Source organism: Hevea brasiliensis, chromosome 2 (assembly GCF_030052815.1).
Source record: "Hevea brasiliensis isolate MT/VB/25A 57/8 chromosome 2, ASM3005281v1, whole genome shotgun sequence".
Classification (NCBI taxonomy): domain Eukaryota; kingdom Viridiplantae; phylum Streptophyta; class Magnoliopsida; order Malpighiales; family Euphorbiaceae; genus Hevea; species Hevea brasiliensis.
This window is the reverse complement of record NC_079494.1, coordinates 111,719,545-111,737,372: the sequence shown is the minus strand read 5'-3', so window position 1 is coordinate 111,737,372 and position 17,828 is coordinate 111,719,545. Positions and strand designations below refer to the sequence as shown.

General features: G+C 34.0%; 1 protein-coding gene and 1 long non-coding RNA gene across 2 annotated transcripts; both read right to left on the bottom strand.

Moving 5' to 3' along the window:
- Positions 1-497: 497 nt before the first annotated feature.
- On the bottom strand, positions 498-1,940 carry LOC110660932 (uncharacterized). The gene is made up of 2 exons (XR_002496028.2): positions 1,321-1,940; positions 498-1,215 (listed from the first exon to the last, which is right to left on the bottom strand). It is a non-coding gene; the product is annotated as an uncharacterized LOC110660932 (long non-coding RNA).
- Positions 1,941-4,406: 2,466 nt separating this feature from the next.
- Positions 4,407-7,748, bottom strand: LOC110660931 (bifunctional protein FolD 2). Its single transcript, XM_021819396.2, has 5 exons — positions 7,420-7,748; positions 6,633-6,816; positions 6,057-6,214; positions 5,637-5,849; positions 4,407-4,827 (listed from the first exon to the last, which is right to left on the bottom strand). The coding sequence occupies exons 1-5, from the start codon at positions 7,531-7,533 to the stop codon at positions 4,597-4,599; spliced, it is 900 nt and encodes a 299-aa protein (XP_021675088.2). The 5' UTR covers positions 7,534-7,748; the 3' UTR covers positions 4,407-4,596.
- Positions 7,749-17,828: the final 10,080 nt, after the last annotated feature.

Below are 17,828 nucleotides of genomic sequence, written 5' to 3'. Positions count from 1 at the left end.
TTATTACTTATTATTAATATTATAAATAAATAAATTAATATTAAAATAAAAATAATTATTACATTTCACTACTTATATTTTATTTTATAATTAAATAGAGAAATATAATAACAATTATGATTATATTATATTTTTTATTGTATTATATAATTGATTAACAAACATAACCTTAGTTTATTAATAATATTTTTTATTTTGAACTTACTAATAAAATATTTCTAACTTGTAGTTGAACATGGTTGTTGAACACAAAACGCTCTTTACGTTGTGTAACAGATTATGGACCTAATCCTTCTTCTTGAAAAACCATCCAGCATGTTCTCCATCAGATGAAACTATCGAATTTTTATTTTCTAAACATTGAAATTTAAAAAAGAAAAATTGAAATAAGAATAAAAATAAGAGCCGAGGCTTTTCTCTTCACTTGCCATCCAAATATAAGAAGATGCATCAAAAGCTGGCATAAGGGTATCTGAGTATAAGATCGAAAAAATCAATAAGTAAAAAATAAGACATTATTTCGGTTTTTTGGTTTTTTTTTTTCGAAGGTAAAAAGTCATTATCATAACAAGTTTGAGCCAATTCAAATAATAGGATCCAGTAAGGATATAAGAGACACATTTAAGAGCCCTTACCCAAACTAAACTAGCTAAGCCCAACCCATAAACACACTCAAAGCTCAAGCTTAGCTTAACCAAGGACTGGAGATAAAACAGGGCATTAACAGGCTGGCCCAAGTCATAATCTATCCAAAGCCAGAGGCCCATACATAAATACTAGCAAAGCATCTGGACTTAACCCGAAGAAATCAAGAACCCGGTTGCAAGAGAAGGTATTGCTGCCATCCCTAACAAACAAGCCTGACCGCGTTTTCTGGGAAGCAGATGAACCTGATGAAGCAGATATGGTTGTTTACCAAACGGCGAAAAGCCTACACACGAAACCCCAAAGAAAGCAGCCCTAGAACAAGCCAACCTACCAGCACACTTAGATCACGATAAGGAGACTAAACATACAGCACCTTGGAATGAACAGGAGAGAGGAAGCAGACAGGCGCGAGGCAGAGCTCTTTAGCTCTAGTAGTCATTGAGAGACTGGGTATCAAGAGGATCGTACCGGGAGCATCCCCAAGAGATGCACACGCAGCTAAAAGAGGACCCATCTGAACGAAAGCTTCAAACAGCAGAAAGGTAAGCCATCTTCAAGAAGCCTTCCCTGCATGCAGCCGTCCAGACGAAAAGGCAACTTCAATAACCAAACATATGCAAGAATCTAAACAGAACTACCAGATACAAAGTTTCAGATGCAGATCAAGAAAACCTTCGTCAAATACCCACAAATCTGCTTCAAAATTACTCAAAAACTTAGTTATTTATTCACAACCATCCCGCCCCGAAGGTAAGGAAGGCGACCCAAATTTGGGACAAGGAGGACGAAGACTCCCCCAGCCCCGAGGGGCAGAGGGAGCCGCTAGGCCGGCAACAGACGAAGGCTGATAACTCAGAGACGAAGAATGACTTTGAGAAAAAAGAAAAGGGAACATTGATCCGTTTGATTCATTTATGATTTTTCATCAACTATATCTTGCCCCTCGCTATGATGCCCCTCATGAGCCTCACCTATCGCCCTCCTCCTCTATTTTGCTCGTTTGTTCATTGTGGTTGTGTTGGAAATTTTAGGTAGGAGAAATGAGAAACAACAATGTTTCTGTTAAAACACAGTCTTCGACTTTGTGAACTGATAGAACCAAATTGAATGGATTCAATTCCTTTATTATTTTAGTTCGATTTCATTTATATTTTTAAAAATTTCAATAATTCAATTTTTGTAGTTTGTTTTGAAATTAAATCAATTGAATGCACACCACTAATTTAAACAATGCCTACCCAATCAAAAAATTGAAGTAAATTCACATAATCAATAGAGGCGTAATGGGCATATTTATTATTATTATTATGGGTCTCTAAACTTGTAGGGAAGCCAAATGAAGCAAGCAAGCTTGTACCTTAGAAATGATATCCCGGCTGTGAACTTTGCCGCTGTAATATTATAAGGCCGCACTTTATCGTAAGCTTTCTATGCCCAACAGTGACGCAATAAGCTATATAGAAATAAAAATAATAAAACAATGTAAAAATAGGTGAAGTCATATTAACATGTATAAGTAACGATAACTTCAATTTTGTGGGTTTGTTAAATGTTATCTTGCGTTTTTTCTAGTGAAATTGGCTAAATTTAGAATGGTCCCAACGTATCCAACCAGTCCCACATAATGCTAGGAGATAATTGACTGTGCTAAGGTTAGGGGAGAGCAGTTTTCAGTTTTAACGGAAAAATCGAATTGAATCAAATCAATTCGGTTCAATCAGTTTGATTTTAAAATTTAATTGGTTCGATTTAATTTATAATTTGATAATTTCGATTAATCGATTCGGTTCAGTTATTTTTATAAAAAATAAAAAAATCGAACCGAACCGAAATTATTAATATATATATCAAGGAAATCAAAGAAAATCAAACCGAACCAAAGCATAAGATTTAAGTTTGATCAGTTTAAAATCAAACCGAACCCAATTGGAAATCAATTGCTTAATTTATAAATTTTGGTTTAATCAGTTTAAAACCAAATCGAACCGATATTTATCAGTTTGATTCAGTTCGATTATCTCTTATTAATCGATTTTATTCGGTTTTTAAAATCTTTTATTTTTAATTTTTAATTTTATCGGATCAGTTCGGTTCGATTCGAAACTGAACCGACCATTTACACACCCCTTAGCTAAGGTAAGGGTTAAATGAAGAGTCCAATTTGTAGCCGATTGCTTCGTCAAAAACTCTTGCAAAATTTTTAGGACTGAGATCATAGCCGATTGCCTTGGAACTCCACCAACCGCATTTATATTAGCCCTGAAAAGAAAAATAAAGGTTAACTAAAAATATTGATAGTACAAAAATTAATTAAAAAAATCGAGTGCTCTCTTTTATCCTTCATAACCTAAGGTGACCGAGTTCTTGATAACCAAATTGCTCGATGATTTGACGAGAAACAGAATCAAGTTTGGCTTTTTAGACTCCAGTTGGAGGAGGACCACCACTGGCGAAATCTAGTTCAATAGCATAAATCCCTTTACCAAGTGCATCAAACAAGAAGAATTCTGCTTCAAAGAATTCCAGGTTGAAAGCAAACTGAATTCAATCCTTGTCGTTAATCTCAAACGGTCCAGGTTGAAAGCAAACTGAATTCAATAGCTGACTCCACTTTTTGTAACTTTTATTTAACTTTAATTGTGATTTGAATTAGAAATTTCACATTTCTGAAAATATTTTAATGTCACTAACCATAACTAAAATTTATTGATAATATTTCCTTTTTCTTATAGTTAAAGTTTAAGATAGCTCGATTTTTAGGGTAGGCAACAAAATAGAGAGCCAAAGCTTTGCTAGATTGCTTGGAATAGAATGGCATTGTCTAAGACTAAGAGGGATTGATGGATTTCATAATTTGGAGTGCTTTATGTGATTCATCTATAAATCAGGTTTAAATAACAATTTTCTGCAAATGTGCATTGAAACATGATTAAAGATTTGTAACCATTCACCGCCAGAAAGGCCAAGCTAAAAAATAGGCTTCACTAGTTTATTTGACCCTCGGTTAAGTTTGTTGGAGCTAGTAATGCCACAAAAAACCAACCGATAATGTTTTGTCCAGATTGGAATCCTCTCATATACTCCCTTCGTCCAATCTTGCCCTTAATTACGTTTTGTCCAGATTGGAATCCTCTGGTATACTCCCTTCGCCAATCTTATTTGTTGCATTTGAATTTTATGATGATTAAAAAAATAATTAAATAATTTTATTTTTATAAAAATATATTAATAATTGATTAAATTATATTTTATCTTTACTAAATATTATATATATAAAAGATAAAATAAAAAAAAAGTTAATATGATAAATAATTTTAAATAAAAAAAAAAACTAAATACAACAGATAAAAATAAACGAAAATAATATACTATCTACACATAAGAAATAGTATTTATGTTCGGCTAATTTAAACAGTTCCAACTTAAAATCAACAAACAGTATTTGAAAGTTCAATTAACTTCAGAATACCATCCCCCGAAAAGGTTGAAGGTTAATGCTATAAAGTTCATGCTCAAATTAACTCATATCTTTCTTAATTTTCAACATAATAGCCTTTTCCATTGACATGTGAATAAATATTTAGTAACATGACGAAATCAAGTTTATAATCAAAGTAGTATCGTTTATGTATCAGCCTAGGTTCACATGTCCTTCTATAATGGCACAAAAATTAGATTGATAGTTTTCAACTTATTTTTGTTGAATGCTTTCAAGTACTGCCAGTATGCAAATTTGAACAGTATGTGTAAAAAAAATCTAAGCAAAATGCGAAATTATTAAAATAAAAATAAAAGCGAAAACACTAAGAGCAAGGATTTTTAACATGCTTGTATATGAAGCGTTTCCTGTAAAATCAAGAGCTTAATTATGAATTGAAAACAGCGGATAGAGCTTCCTTATTAACAAAATTGGCAAAAATGTATTTGAAAGAGAATAAACATGGACAATTACTGCATGAATACGCGCTTTGCACCATCCAAGGTGTTCTTGAGTAGCATTGCAACAGTCATTGGACCCACACCACCTGGAACAGGGGTAATCCATCCAGCTACATTACATGCTTCCTCGTAATCCACATCTCCCACTAACCTATAACCTGATTTCCTGCTTGGGTCATCAATAGCATTTGTCCCAACATCAACAACTGCAGCTCCAGGTTTAATCCAGCTGCCTTTGATCTGAAAATAAAGAAAATGAACTACATATAACATCAAAGCCAACAAATTAATTGCAACATATAAGGAGCTGTAAACTAGCAGAAAATGATTGATTCGGTTCTGAACGGAACCCCAATAATCAAATAACCGCAAAAGAATATTTTACAAAACAAATCAAAGTAATTAGAAAACCGAATTGAGCCAAAAAGTTCAATTCGGTGCGATGGTTCCAAGGCCATTATCCCTAAATCACAGAATGCAAGCTTTCCTCTCAAGCACCCAAATTGCAAACTCAAACCTCAAATAGCAATCAATTTCATTACTTACAACAAAACCCAAAAAAATGGAAAAACAAACATCTATGCATCTGGGACAGTAGGATCATAGAGTTGAGGCAGGCATGAAATGAAAGACAAAGTGAGAGGGGATAGAGGTGAGGACTGAGGCAGTGGGACTGGGGTAGCTACTAGCTAAGGCTTGTTCAACATATAGCTACCAATCAAAAGGACCAAAATGACTAAGCATGCATTTCAGTTCAGTTTGGTTTTTTGAGCTTCATAATCAAAGCTAAAAAATTTCTTAAAATACTCCAGGAACTGAACTGATTTACAGAATAACCGAACCCAAAAACCAAATTAAATCGGTTTGGTTTGATTAAAATCAAAATGTACTCAGCCCTACTTCAATGTTCTCCTGTAACAGTGATATCAATCCATTATTTGGAACAAGTAACGACAATCTGAAACATACATGGAAAGGAATGCATCAAGAAGAGAAGTTGACTCAATAATGTCACCATAACTAAGCAAGAATGAATAGTTTGTGCTTACCATCATTGCTTGCCCAGCTGCTGCAATAATGATGTCAGCTCCACGAATGATCCTTTCTTGATCATCGGAACGGGAATGAACAATGGTAACAGTGGCATCTGCTTTCAGAAGCAGCAGTGACACTGGTAATCCAACTATGTTGCTACGGCCAACAACAACAGCATTTTTTCCCTTTATGCTTATACCACTTCGTGATAGAAGTTCCAAACAACCCTGTAGACAAAAAGAAGCCTATTAGAAAATATATGAATTTCTAACTTGATATCATTAGAAAACATGTTTATGCAAGAAAGAAAGGATTGATCTCTCTCTCTCTCTCTCTCTCTCTCTCTCTCACACACACACACACACACACACACACAGATAAAATAAACTTCCAAATAAATTAAATTGAAAGCATTCTAGGAACAAATACATTACCTTGGGGGTACAGGGAACAAAAAGAGGTTCTCTGCCTTTCATTGCAAGTTTGCCAATGTTAAGAGGATGAAAGCCATCCACATCCTTTTCGAGATGGATTTCACTCAAGACTTTCTCTTCATTAATATGCTTTGGCAAAGGCAGCTGAACCAATATTCCTGTTAATATAACCAAACAATTAAGAATTAAAAATTTAAAAACAACGAGCATTTTGATAGACAAAACCAAAGCCAGTTTGCTTGCAACTGGCCTATCAGTGATTGTTTTTAAACTTATTGTTGAAACAAACAAATAGCTAAGTTTCATCAGATATCAAAACATAGATATGAAATTAATTCCGTGGTTCTTCATGGGTTGCAGAGAAACTTAACAATGTACACCACTTAAAGTTTCAAACTTTGTTTCTCACATGTATGAAGCTAGATACAACAATGTTGAAGTGGATGGCCTTTCCTACAGTTTATGCACATGCATGTGGCTTCATGTTATCATCAAAACATCAAAATAGAATTTAGAAGTAAGGGAGACAAAAGCTATCCGTTGCCAAAATATCAATACAGTTAACAGCTGACCAACCATGTATATCAGAATTTGCATTTAACTCGTGGACCTTGCTGATCAGCTCAGCTTCAGATATTTGTTCTGGGAGGTCTATATCAAATGACTTTATCCCAACTTCAGCACAAGCCTTTCTTTTCATACTTACATAGCTTTGAGAATCCTTTCGGTTGCCTACAATGACAACAGCCAATCCTGGAACCTAAGCAGATTGAAGACGAAAAGCTTTAAAATCCGCGTTACCTAGGAAATGATATGGAAAATTACACACTACCAGTTGGTTCAACTAGTTTAATCAATTTAGCATCATATTTCAGAAGCAAGAACACTAAGCTCGGTAATTGTATTAAGCAGATATAAAGCAACAGCACAGGATCAAGAACATGTATTTTATCTATATTTAAATCATTCCACAGTATCTAATGGAGGGATAATGCAATTGATAAATCTAAGCACAGGATAGCCAGGAATCTAATTAGATAGCAAAAAATATATAAATATCCAAGGAACAAATGAACAAATTCTCCATAATTGAAAATTAGCACTTCTATCCCAGCATTGAATACGGAAGCAACATTTCTACCTCTCGATATCTAAACAGCACCGTCTCGATTCATTGGAAAAAGAAAAAAGAATTGGATGAGGAAAAAACCAGGAAAAGAAACACTTGTATACACATGAACTCACCAGCGAACTGAAGGAAGCTACTAGGAGTTCCCATACTAATAGATATGTCTATGGATTAGCAGAAATTCAAGTGACTAGAATAGGATGAAGGAAACATAGATTGCCAGATTGTACAGACCTTGCCGTATTTCTCAGAGAGTTGACGAACTTCCTCGGCGATTTCGGATCGAATGGTCTGAGCGATGGCCTTGCCGTCGATTATGGTGGCCTTGTGATCTGATGGTGACGCCATTTGTAGATATGGGTGGGGATGGCGTCGCTTGAGGTACGGTAGGAGCTTAGCAAGTAGCAACTACAGTACAGTCGCGAAATTCGCACACAAATCGAAGTCACCGTTCCTCTCTCGTAATTTAAAAAAACAAAAAAAATCACTTTTCTCAACAAAACCAACAGGCTTACAGGGATACAATCGGTGACTAATAGGCAATTTGGCCTAACTTGTGCAAATCTAATTGAGTTTATTTAACAATTGACTTGATGTACTCTCGGTTAAAAAGAATATTAAAAACATATAATGAAATTTTAAAATTAAATAAAAATAATATAACAAATTATTTTATCAAATCATTTAAAACGAAAATTTCCTTTCCTCTACCCTTTTTGAAGTTTTTTTTTTCCTTTTAAATTATATTTATAAAATCTAAATTTTTGTAAAAACTAAATACTGTTTGTTGTATTAAGAGGATGTTTGTAAATGGATCAAATTGCTTTATAAATTTTAAAAATAAATTTATTTATTTATTTATATAAATTTTATAATTTATAAATTAAATTTATAAGATAAAAAAAGTTAAGCGATTAATTTTTTATTTTAATATTTATAAATTTTATATTTAATTTAATTAAATATTTTATTATATTATTATTATTTAATTTTTAAAATTTTATCATATATTTTATTTAATATTTTTTAAATATTTTAATTATAAATATATTTATAAATATATATATATTAATTATTTATAAAATACTTTAATTAAATAAAAAAAAACTTGAAACTTTAAATTTTATATGCTCAATTTAGATTACAAGCCAAACACTTCCTATGTTTATGTAAAGAAAAAAAAAATCTTCTATTGAGTTTCAATCCAGTTGGACACGTGGGTCTTGTGGTAGGTGGCTGTGCATCACCCGCGCCCACCAGATGGATAACCTTTCTATATTTTTTATTTATATTTTATAAAATAAAATAAAATTGGAAGGGCCTTCTTTCAAAAAAAAATCTAAATTTATAAAATAATATATATTTTAAAAAAATATATATTATTTTCTTAAAAAAATACATTATTTTTTCATTAAACTAATTAATAAACATTCCTTTATTTCTTAAATTTTTTTAATATTATTTAAAATTTTTTACTTTAAACATATATAGTTGAAATTATATGGACTTTAATATAATAATATAATCATATAGTATAACAATATATTATATAATTATTTCAACAACAGTCCAACAACTAATTTCTTCTCAAAAACAGAACCAATAGTCCAGGCAAATAGCACATCATATATCCTTCATTAAAAGGAGAATATAAAAGAGCAATTAAGCTAAAATTACATATTATATTCATTAGTTATAAATTATTTTCTTATTATACAACAGCAGATATTATCAATTTTTTTGTTTACACTTTCTAGTTATATTAATTTATAGCAACAATATAATTAAAGATTTACTTGGAACACAAAGCATCAGCAGACAAATATGTTCAAGAATTTGGTTTAAAAGTTAGAACTCAAGTATGGCCCCAAGAGGCCAAGAACATCATAGTTCTAATGGGGTCTTCTGCGAAATAGCTCCATTTTCGTCTTTCGTTTTCCTTGGAAAACCGACGACTGCCGCTACTTGTTATAGCAGTATTTGCCTTGGAGACTATTCCATTTCTTGCAGCATCACAAGCCTGAAGCTTCAGCTTCTCTCCAACTCCAAAGGTTCTCTTGGACTCATGGATTAGAGAAGCATGGTCGCTGGAGATGCTGTGAGGCTTCATCTTTTTTAGGGGAAAACAAAAACTGGATAATGTTTAGATGAAGAAAGGGCTGTGCATGGAGGGTATATTTATATACAAGAAAGAAGGCATCCAAAGGGTTAAATAAGATTTTTTTTTTTGGACTCGATCTAATACCAATTTTAAAATATAAAATATATAATAAAATATACTTATTAAATATGCGAGTCTCACAATATATATTTGTATCTTAAGCAATAAATAAGGTATCCATAAAAATTATCATACACGAACTCGATTTATATTTTCAAAACTAAAATCTGTCCCAAAGCCAATTCAAATTTATCATCAACTATTTGAATCCGATACAAATCTAATTATTATTACCTAAAAATATTCGAATTCGTTTAATTTTATATTTTTTAATTAATAATTTACATAAAAATTTATTTTTAATTAATAATTTAAATTTTAAAATTTTAATAATTTCATAAGATATTTAAATTATATTCTAATTAAAAATAAAAATATAAAATTTATAAATATTATTATAAAATATATATTTAATTAAATATTTATATAAATAAAATCAGGTAATAAATAATTAACATATAAAATTTAAATTTAAATTTAAACTTAATTATATATTATTTAAATTCATTCTATTATAATACTCACTAAAATATCTTTCTTTTGCTTAGGTCCAAGCAATAATTTTTTGAGTTAAATAATGATTTTTTTTTAAGCAAATACATGGTGCCTTATCATGTTATGTTTCCATTAGGCCTAAGATTCCTCTCTTCTTGTGGAGGACAGATCAGCTTAATAGTTGATCGTTTAATGTTGATTGATGATGTTACCCAACTATTCTTGCATTTTTCTTTCTTTTTTTTCTCTTTTATCATGCTTTTAATTGCCTTTTGTTTGTTTCTCTCACTAGCTATGCATTCTTGATTTTATATTTTTAATATAATTGATCTTAATTAAAATTTAAATTAATTTCAATAACACTTAATTAAAATTCATTTAGACAACAAAACAGAATAAATAGACATTTTTAATAAAAGGAAAAAAAATCAAAAGAATTATCAGTTTTTAATATATGTATATATTGTCACGATTGAACCTATGGACCGAACCAGCACTAAGACATGGGCCAGCCTAAAGCCCCCAAGACTCGTAGTAAGCCTAACTATTATTTAATCCAACTCTAAGGCCCATTTGGGCCCAATTTCAAGAATTCAACCGGACAGAGTCCGACCATAAAATGAACCATTTAACGGGGAGTTTTTGACGCGTCCGACTTGTAAACACAATATATAATAAATTAGGGAGCTCAGATCACCCTCCACATAATCAAAACGTCATAACTCAATTGGGAGCTCAACTCCCTCATCCAATCCCATCATGTATACAGTTAATAATTTTATAGGTCTAACATAACTTTTATAATACAGGTCCAATATAACTTTTATAATACAAGCCCAAAATTAAAATAAGTGCTTCTAACACATGCGGAGTCTAAAATTTAACTCAATTGTATAAAATACATTATATACTATCAATGGACATGCGAAGAAGAATAACAGGTTAGGCACAATAAATACTCCCTCTGTAGCCTGGAAAAATAAATGAACAGGAGTGAGAATTCAACTCAGAGAGTAAAATATCAATTTAAATAATAATCTCTATAACTATCTAAAGCTAATGCACAATGTGGAGTGAAATGCAACATCGTCATAATTTTCATATCATAACAGCAAAAAGGCAATTTGGAGCACTCACACACCCAACACTGTCAAGCAATACATATATGGGAGTTGATTCCCTATATAGCCCTCTTAATCCAACCTCTGCCAGCGAGTGTCTCTCAAGCTGGACTTTCACTTAATAAACCAAATGCGGGATCCCAGCGAGTGTCTCTCAAGCCGTGTCTGCCCGTCCTGTCCATATCCAATACTATACCACACGCATGCTACGCACACACTCTGCTCTAAATCACCACAAACAATATCCATGGCACTTCAATAATTATGAATGCAATATAAAATCTGCCTAGTGTTTAACTACATAGATACATATTTATAAGTGATGCATGGGCATGCTTGAACATATAATAATATCAAAATTACAATTAAAATTAATATTTTACTCACAGACTTAAATTGAGGTCACTGTGGCGGCTGGGCGGAGGAGAAAGGCTATCCCGGCTCACCTAACAAATTTCATTGTAATTATTTAATATATTGACTCGATACAAGCTTGAAAAAGACCGAAGACACCCTAGGTCGTACCGAAAATCCGACAGAGTCTCCCCTATACCTAGGACCTACCCAACATGCAAAAGGGTTCAAAATGCACTTCTATATTCATAAGCCACACATCACATGGCTCCTCCCGGGCCCATCCAAACAATCAACAATCACAATGTAAAAAATTACAGTTTAGTCTTTATAATTAACCTTTTTTGCAAAAACTACCCATATGAGCTCTAAATATTCTAAAACTTTATTCCGCAGCCCTTAGCAATATTACTAAGCTAATGCAAAAGGAATTATAATTTTCTAAGCTACCACGAATATTTTATAGATTTTTAATCGAATTTAAGCACTAGATAATTAAGAAAAAGTAAAGTTCAGGTTTACCTATGCCAATTTCGACCTCGGGAACGCATTCGGGACATCTAACAACAATGGGGTAGCCAAAATTTTGACCCAATTCTGAGACTTTTTTAGTAGCCTATCTGTCCGGCCCGAAATTTACAGATCCGAGCAATCGTTGAATTTTCGCTAATTGAAGGTACCTGTAACGCCCTCACCATAGATAATCAATACATTTTACTGTTTCTAACGACTAATGTCTATTCGGACAGTCAGAATATTTAGAACTACACTTAAACTATAGTGAGGAGGCATAAATTGAAGAAATAAATATAAAGAAAAAATAGAAAAAATTTAGAGAATTTATTAATTAGTATAAAATAATAAAAATAAACCGATATACACCATGAAGGGCATTTTGGTTATTTCACCGTAGAGGTGAATTTTGACCTAAATGTCAAATTAAAAATTTGACGAATAAAATAATTAACATAAAATATTTTTATGAATTTAAATTAGGGAAATGAGGAGAGAAAGAAGAAGAAAAGAAAAAGAAAAGAAAAAGGGCTTATGAAAAATTTAAAAATTTAAAAATTTAAAGTACATAAATAGAATATATATATATATATATATATATATATATATATATATATATATATATATATATATATATATATATATACCACAATATGACAAAAACCCACTAACCTTTTCTCTCCATCTTCTTCTTTTTCTCCATTGTGCCGCCCACCCTTGTCCCTCATTTCCACCTTTGTCATTCAAGCTCCAAGCTTGATTTCTCCCTCATTTCCTCACCAAAACCCATAATACTCTTCATTAAAAATACTACCAACACCCTAAGGAAGCTATAGATACCAAAAAGAAGCAAGGAAAATGAAGTTTAACAAGTTACAAAAAAAGGTTAGTGCACAAAACTCTTAATCTCTTCTTTAAGCATGAAAATCATGATAACCAAGTGAAGATTTACATGAAATTAAAAAAAAAAAAATTGGGAAAGAAACCCTTGAATTCGGCAGCCCTAGAGGAATCATGAAATTGATGGACTTTGTTGGTTTTAATTTAGTTAGGGAAGTTAATTAACAAGGTATTATATGTGGGAATTGATTTCATGGTTATATATATGTGAATTTGGTGTTTGAAATTAGGGTTATGCACTTGAAATTGGGGATTTTGTGATATTTTTGAAATTTGACCTAATTGTGTTGAGATTGATACTTATAGAAGTACCATACATGCTTATTTGGAGTTTGGAAGAAGGAGGAGATTGAAATTGGGAGTGTGAATTTTCTGGAAGTTGTATTGTTGTTGAATCCAGTAGCTTTTTATTGCCATATCTCCCTTTGGGTTGCCCCAATTGGTATGAGGCTAATTGGAGGTATTTTGGGACATCCAAAACTTCATTTTTCAAGAAGTAACCCTGCCCAAATTTTGTCAAAATCATGACCAATTCTCTGCCTAAACCCGGATGACCAAACACAAAAACCCAGAAAATGAACAAATGAACAGTATATATTCATTTGGTTATAACTCTCTCTATAATGGTCCAAATGACCTAAAATTTACATTAATGGAAAGCTTAGACATAGGGCTACACTTTTCATGAAGACCACTTGACCCAGTTTTGCCTTTAACTAAGTCAAATTATTAGCACAAGTTGGGTCACTAAAACTGCCAACCCAAAAATTGTCTAAAATACTGTTCCTTTGGTATGCTTGACCAATTTTGGCAAAAATGCCATAACTTGGTCTCCAAAGTTGCAAATTGAGTGAAACTAGTGCCAAAAGTTTTACAAGACATAGCTCAATAATTTTTATGTTTTGACCAAGCTTCAAAACCCATTGCATCCTAGGGAAAATATTAGCCAAATTTAGAAATTGAAATCTGGAAAATGTTAAGTTGAACCCAGAATGTCATTTGATACTCATGTGTTCATTTGGCCATAACTCCCACTAGGAAATTCCATTTGAGATGTGCCAATATGATCTGGAAACAATATACTTAGGGCTACAACATTAATTTAGACACCTTTACCAAATTTTAAGTGTACAGACCCTAAAAAGAGGGTCAAACATACTGCCCTGAAATTTGACTATTGCTTTTATAGGATTAAGAGTCCAGGTCAATACATTGACCATAACTTACTATACCAAGCTTGAAAAATTATGAAATTATACCTGGGAGTCCCTAAGACATAGAGGAACATATCTTGTGAAGGAACCTAAGTCTAAAAATGACCATAAAATAATCAAATGACTAGTCAAAATTTATTGACTAGGAATTGTCAATTCTGGACAGCTTAGAGGCAAAGGGACCAGTTATGGTATTTTGACCATAACTTGAGTTCTATAACCCCAAATTGAGTAATTCAAAAACTGAAATTCAAGTTTAAACATAGAGGAGAAATTTTTATGAAGGAAGTGTGACCAAATAGACATCCTAACCTAGCCAAATTCCTAGATAAAGATAATATATCAAAATGAACCTAAAGAAAGGTTCATGGGAAAAATGCTATACATGATAATTAAAGTACTCATAAGGCTAATTAAATATTAAAAATGATATGAATATGTAAATTGAGACTAATGTCCTATTAATATAAAATTTATGGTACCACTGAACAGTACCAGAAAATAGTAACAGTGAATAGTACTAAAATAATTAAAAATGTTTAATTGCCTATAGTATGCCTAGGCTTATTTATTTAGTTTGGATAAATTAGTAGACAATTAGGGACTAAAGTTAGCAGTACTGCCTACCAAGAAAATTATGAACAGACAATATATGTCTAGTATGATTATTCTACAGGCTATATGCCTACTTACTGGCCATTGTACCTACTTTATTTTTAGCTTTACAAGCCTGATAGTGGGTCTCATGCCTTACAGCTGGCCTCGTGCCTGACAGACGTATACTGGATAGACATATGAATGTCTAACCAGTATACACCTATGCATCCAGCTTTTATAATTTGTTATAGATTTCTTGGGCATTGATAATGATTAATTAATACTGAATATATAATAAGTAAACAGAAAAGATCCTAATAATTTTAATTATTTCTAAAGTGTAATAAAAATGTAAAAGACCCAGAAATTATGAATTGCAATTATTATTTCAATTGTTAAATTATTGTTATTATAAATTATGCACCACTAAGTGTTATGCTTAGCGCGTTAGTTTTCCATCGCGTAAGTAGTAGAGATCAGTCCTAGCAGCCGCAGCAGCAGCACCAGTAGTGCACTAACAGAGCTTTACCAGATCTGCCACCGACCAGAGTCACCTCACCAGTCTTTTGTATTTTGGTAGGGCCTATGTATAGACTAGTATTTTGGTTTATTATATCTAGTCATGATGTATTTCATTTTGGACTTGTAATTAAACTTTGAGATTGAAATGTAAACTTGTAATTTATTATCTATGAATTTCTATATGAATGCAATAGATGATATTTTTTGAGATCTCATAAATAATTGTGAAGGTAATGATACAATAGAATACGATATGAAAATGTGTAAAATGGATATGAACATGTAAACAGGTAATTAGTAGACCCTGCCAGATACTAACAAAACAAAAGAGGCTCTGCCCGGGTCTCCACAGAAACAAGTTATAAAAAATTTAAAAAAAAAATTCCACTTTTAGAATACAACTTTTAAATGATATTAAAAGTTTACAATGGACACGATAATACAAAATAGGGTGCTCCGGCACCGAATGTGACACTCCTTGCTCGGTTATACAGTAGACGGGTAAGGGACGTCACATTTAGTGGTATCAGAGCAGAGGTTTAGGTGGTCCTAGACCTAGATAGTTAGAAATAAATAGAGTGCATCACATGTATGGGCCTTTAAATAGAGTCGAGGTGGCACTAATGCAGAATGTTCTTTGTCTGTTTTATAGGATCGATGGCATCTGATCCTTCAGAGCACGGACCTCCAGGATCGATAGAGGAGGAAGTAGAGAGTCACGCACCCGCACCTGCTCCTAGTCGGGGGCGAAGTGGTAGTAGAGCGGAGTCATCTTGAGGTACTGTGAGCAGGGCACAGCAGGCCTTCTATGAACAGATGACACAGCTACTTCGTCAGGTCACCGGAGCCATTCCTCAGCCATAGCCACCTCCACCTCCACAACCACAGCCACCACCACCGCCACCACCTGTATAGCCACCTCCACCTCCACAGCCGCAACCTGTGTACAGATCCCCACTAGAGAGATTGTGAAAGTATGGGGCAGTTAACTTCAGGGGTAAGAGGGATGATGATCCAGCCACAGCAGAGTATTGGCTGGAGAGGACAGAGAGAGTATTGCAGCAGTTGCACTGCACCTCAGAGCAGCAATTGGAGTGTGCTCTATCACTGCTACAGGAGGATGCTTATAGATGTTGGGTGACAGTATCAAAAGTGGTACAGCCTGCGCAGATTACTTGGGATTTCTTTTTGGCCGAGTTTAGGAAGAAATATATCAGTCATCTGTACTTGAGGCCAGAAGGAGAGAATTCCTGGCACTGAGACAGAGGCAGCTTACAGTCTCCGAATATGAGCGAGAATTCATGAGACTTAGCGGATATGCATTGGAGTTGATTCCGACAGAGGTTGATAAATGCAGAAGATTTGAGGAGGGATTGAATGACAACATCAGAGTGATAGTCACTTCTCACCACTTCATCGACTTCTCCCAGTTGATAGCGTCAACCCTAGATGTGGAGAAAGTTAGAGCTGAGGAGCAGACCAAGAGGGACAGGTAGAGTAAGAGGGGTTCTAGATCTGGTCAGTCCAGTTCAGTAGACACAGGTAGTAAGAGGCCCAAGGAGTCTCAGGGTCAAACTTAGAGTCGGGGTAAGAAATAGAAGTCTCTATTTGCTCCAAGGAGAGGAGGAGGACAATCTGATGCATCAGTGGGTAGTTCACCCGGTGCAGCTTCACGGGGATCAGCCCCACCACCTGCTTGTGTACATTATGGTAGACCCCATAGAGAAGAGTGCAGATTGTTGATGGGTGAATGTTTCAGATGTGGGTCTACGGATCACTTCCTAAAGGATTATCCACAGAGGAACACTAGTGCTCCCACTACTCCACCTCAGATGAGAGGTCTGCCCCAGCAGCATCGAGGGGTAGGAGACCTGCGAGGCCTGATACAGCTAGTACATCACAGAGGCCTACTACAAAGACAGTGCAGAGGCAGGAGACTAAGGTAGCACCATGTGCTTATGCTATGAGAGCTCGGGATGAGCCAGAGCCATCTAATGTTGTTAGAGATACATTTTCTTTTTATGACCTGCTAGTATGTACATTGATTGATTCGGGTTCCACACATTCGTATGTGTGTATTACATCGCCAGTTGATAGAGGGGTATAGATAGAGGAGCTAGAGGAGGACATACAAGTCATAAACCCTTTAGGTCATAGTGTCATGGTGAAAAAGGTCTACAAGGGTTGTCCTCTGAGGGTACAGGGTTATGAGTTCCAAGCTGACTTGATTGAGCTACCATTCCATGAGTTCGATGTGATATTGGGTATGGACTGGTTATCATGAAATCAGGCAATGGTAGATTATCGACTAAAGAGGATGTCACTACAGACAGCTAATGGGGATGAGATTATAGTTGTGGGTGAAGGAATGGGTTATCTTTCTACCATCATATCAGCCACAGCAGCCAGGAGATTGATAAGAAAGGGCTGTGAGGCTTTCTTAGCACATGTGGTTGACAACAAGAAGCCTAACCCAAGCATACAGGAGATCCCCACAGTATGTGAATTCCCAAATGTGTTTCCGAAAGAGTTACCGAGTTTGCCACCTGATCGAGAGGTGGAGTTTGCTATAGAGGTTATGCCGGGTACTACACCAGTCTCCATTGCTCCATATAAGATGGCACTTACTGAATTGAAAGAGTTGAAAGTTCAGTTATAGGAGCTATTAGACAAGGGTTTCATATGCCCTAGTGTGTCACCCTGGGG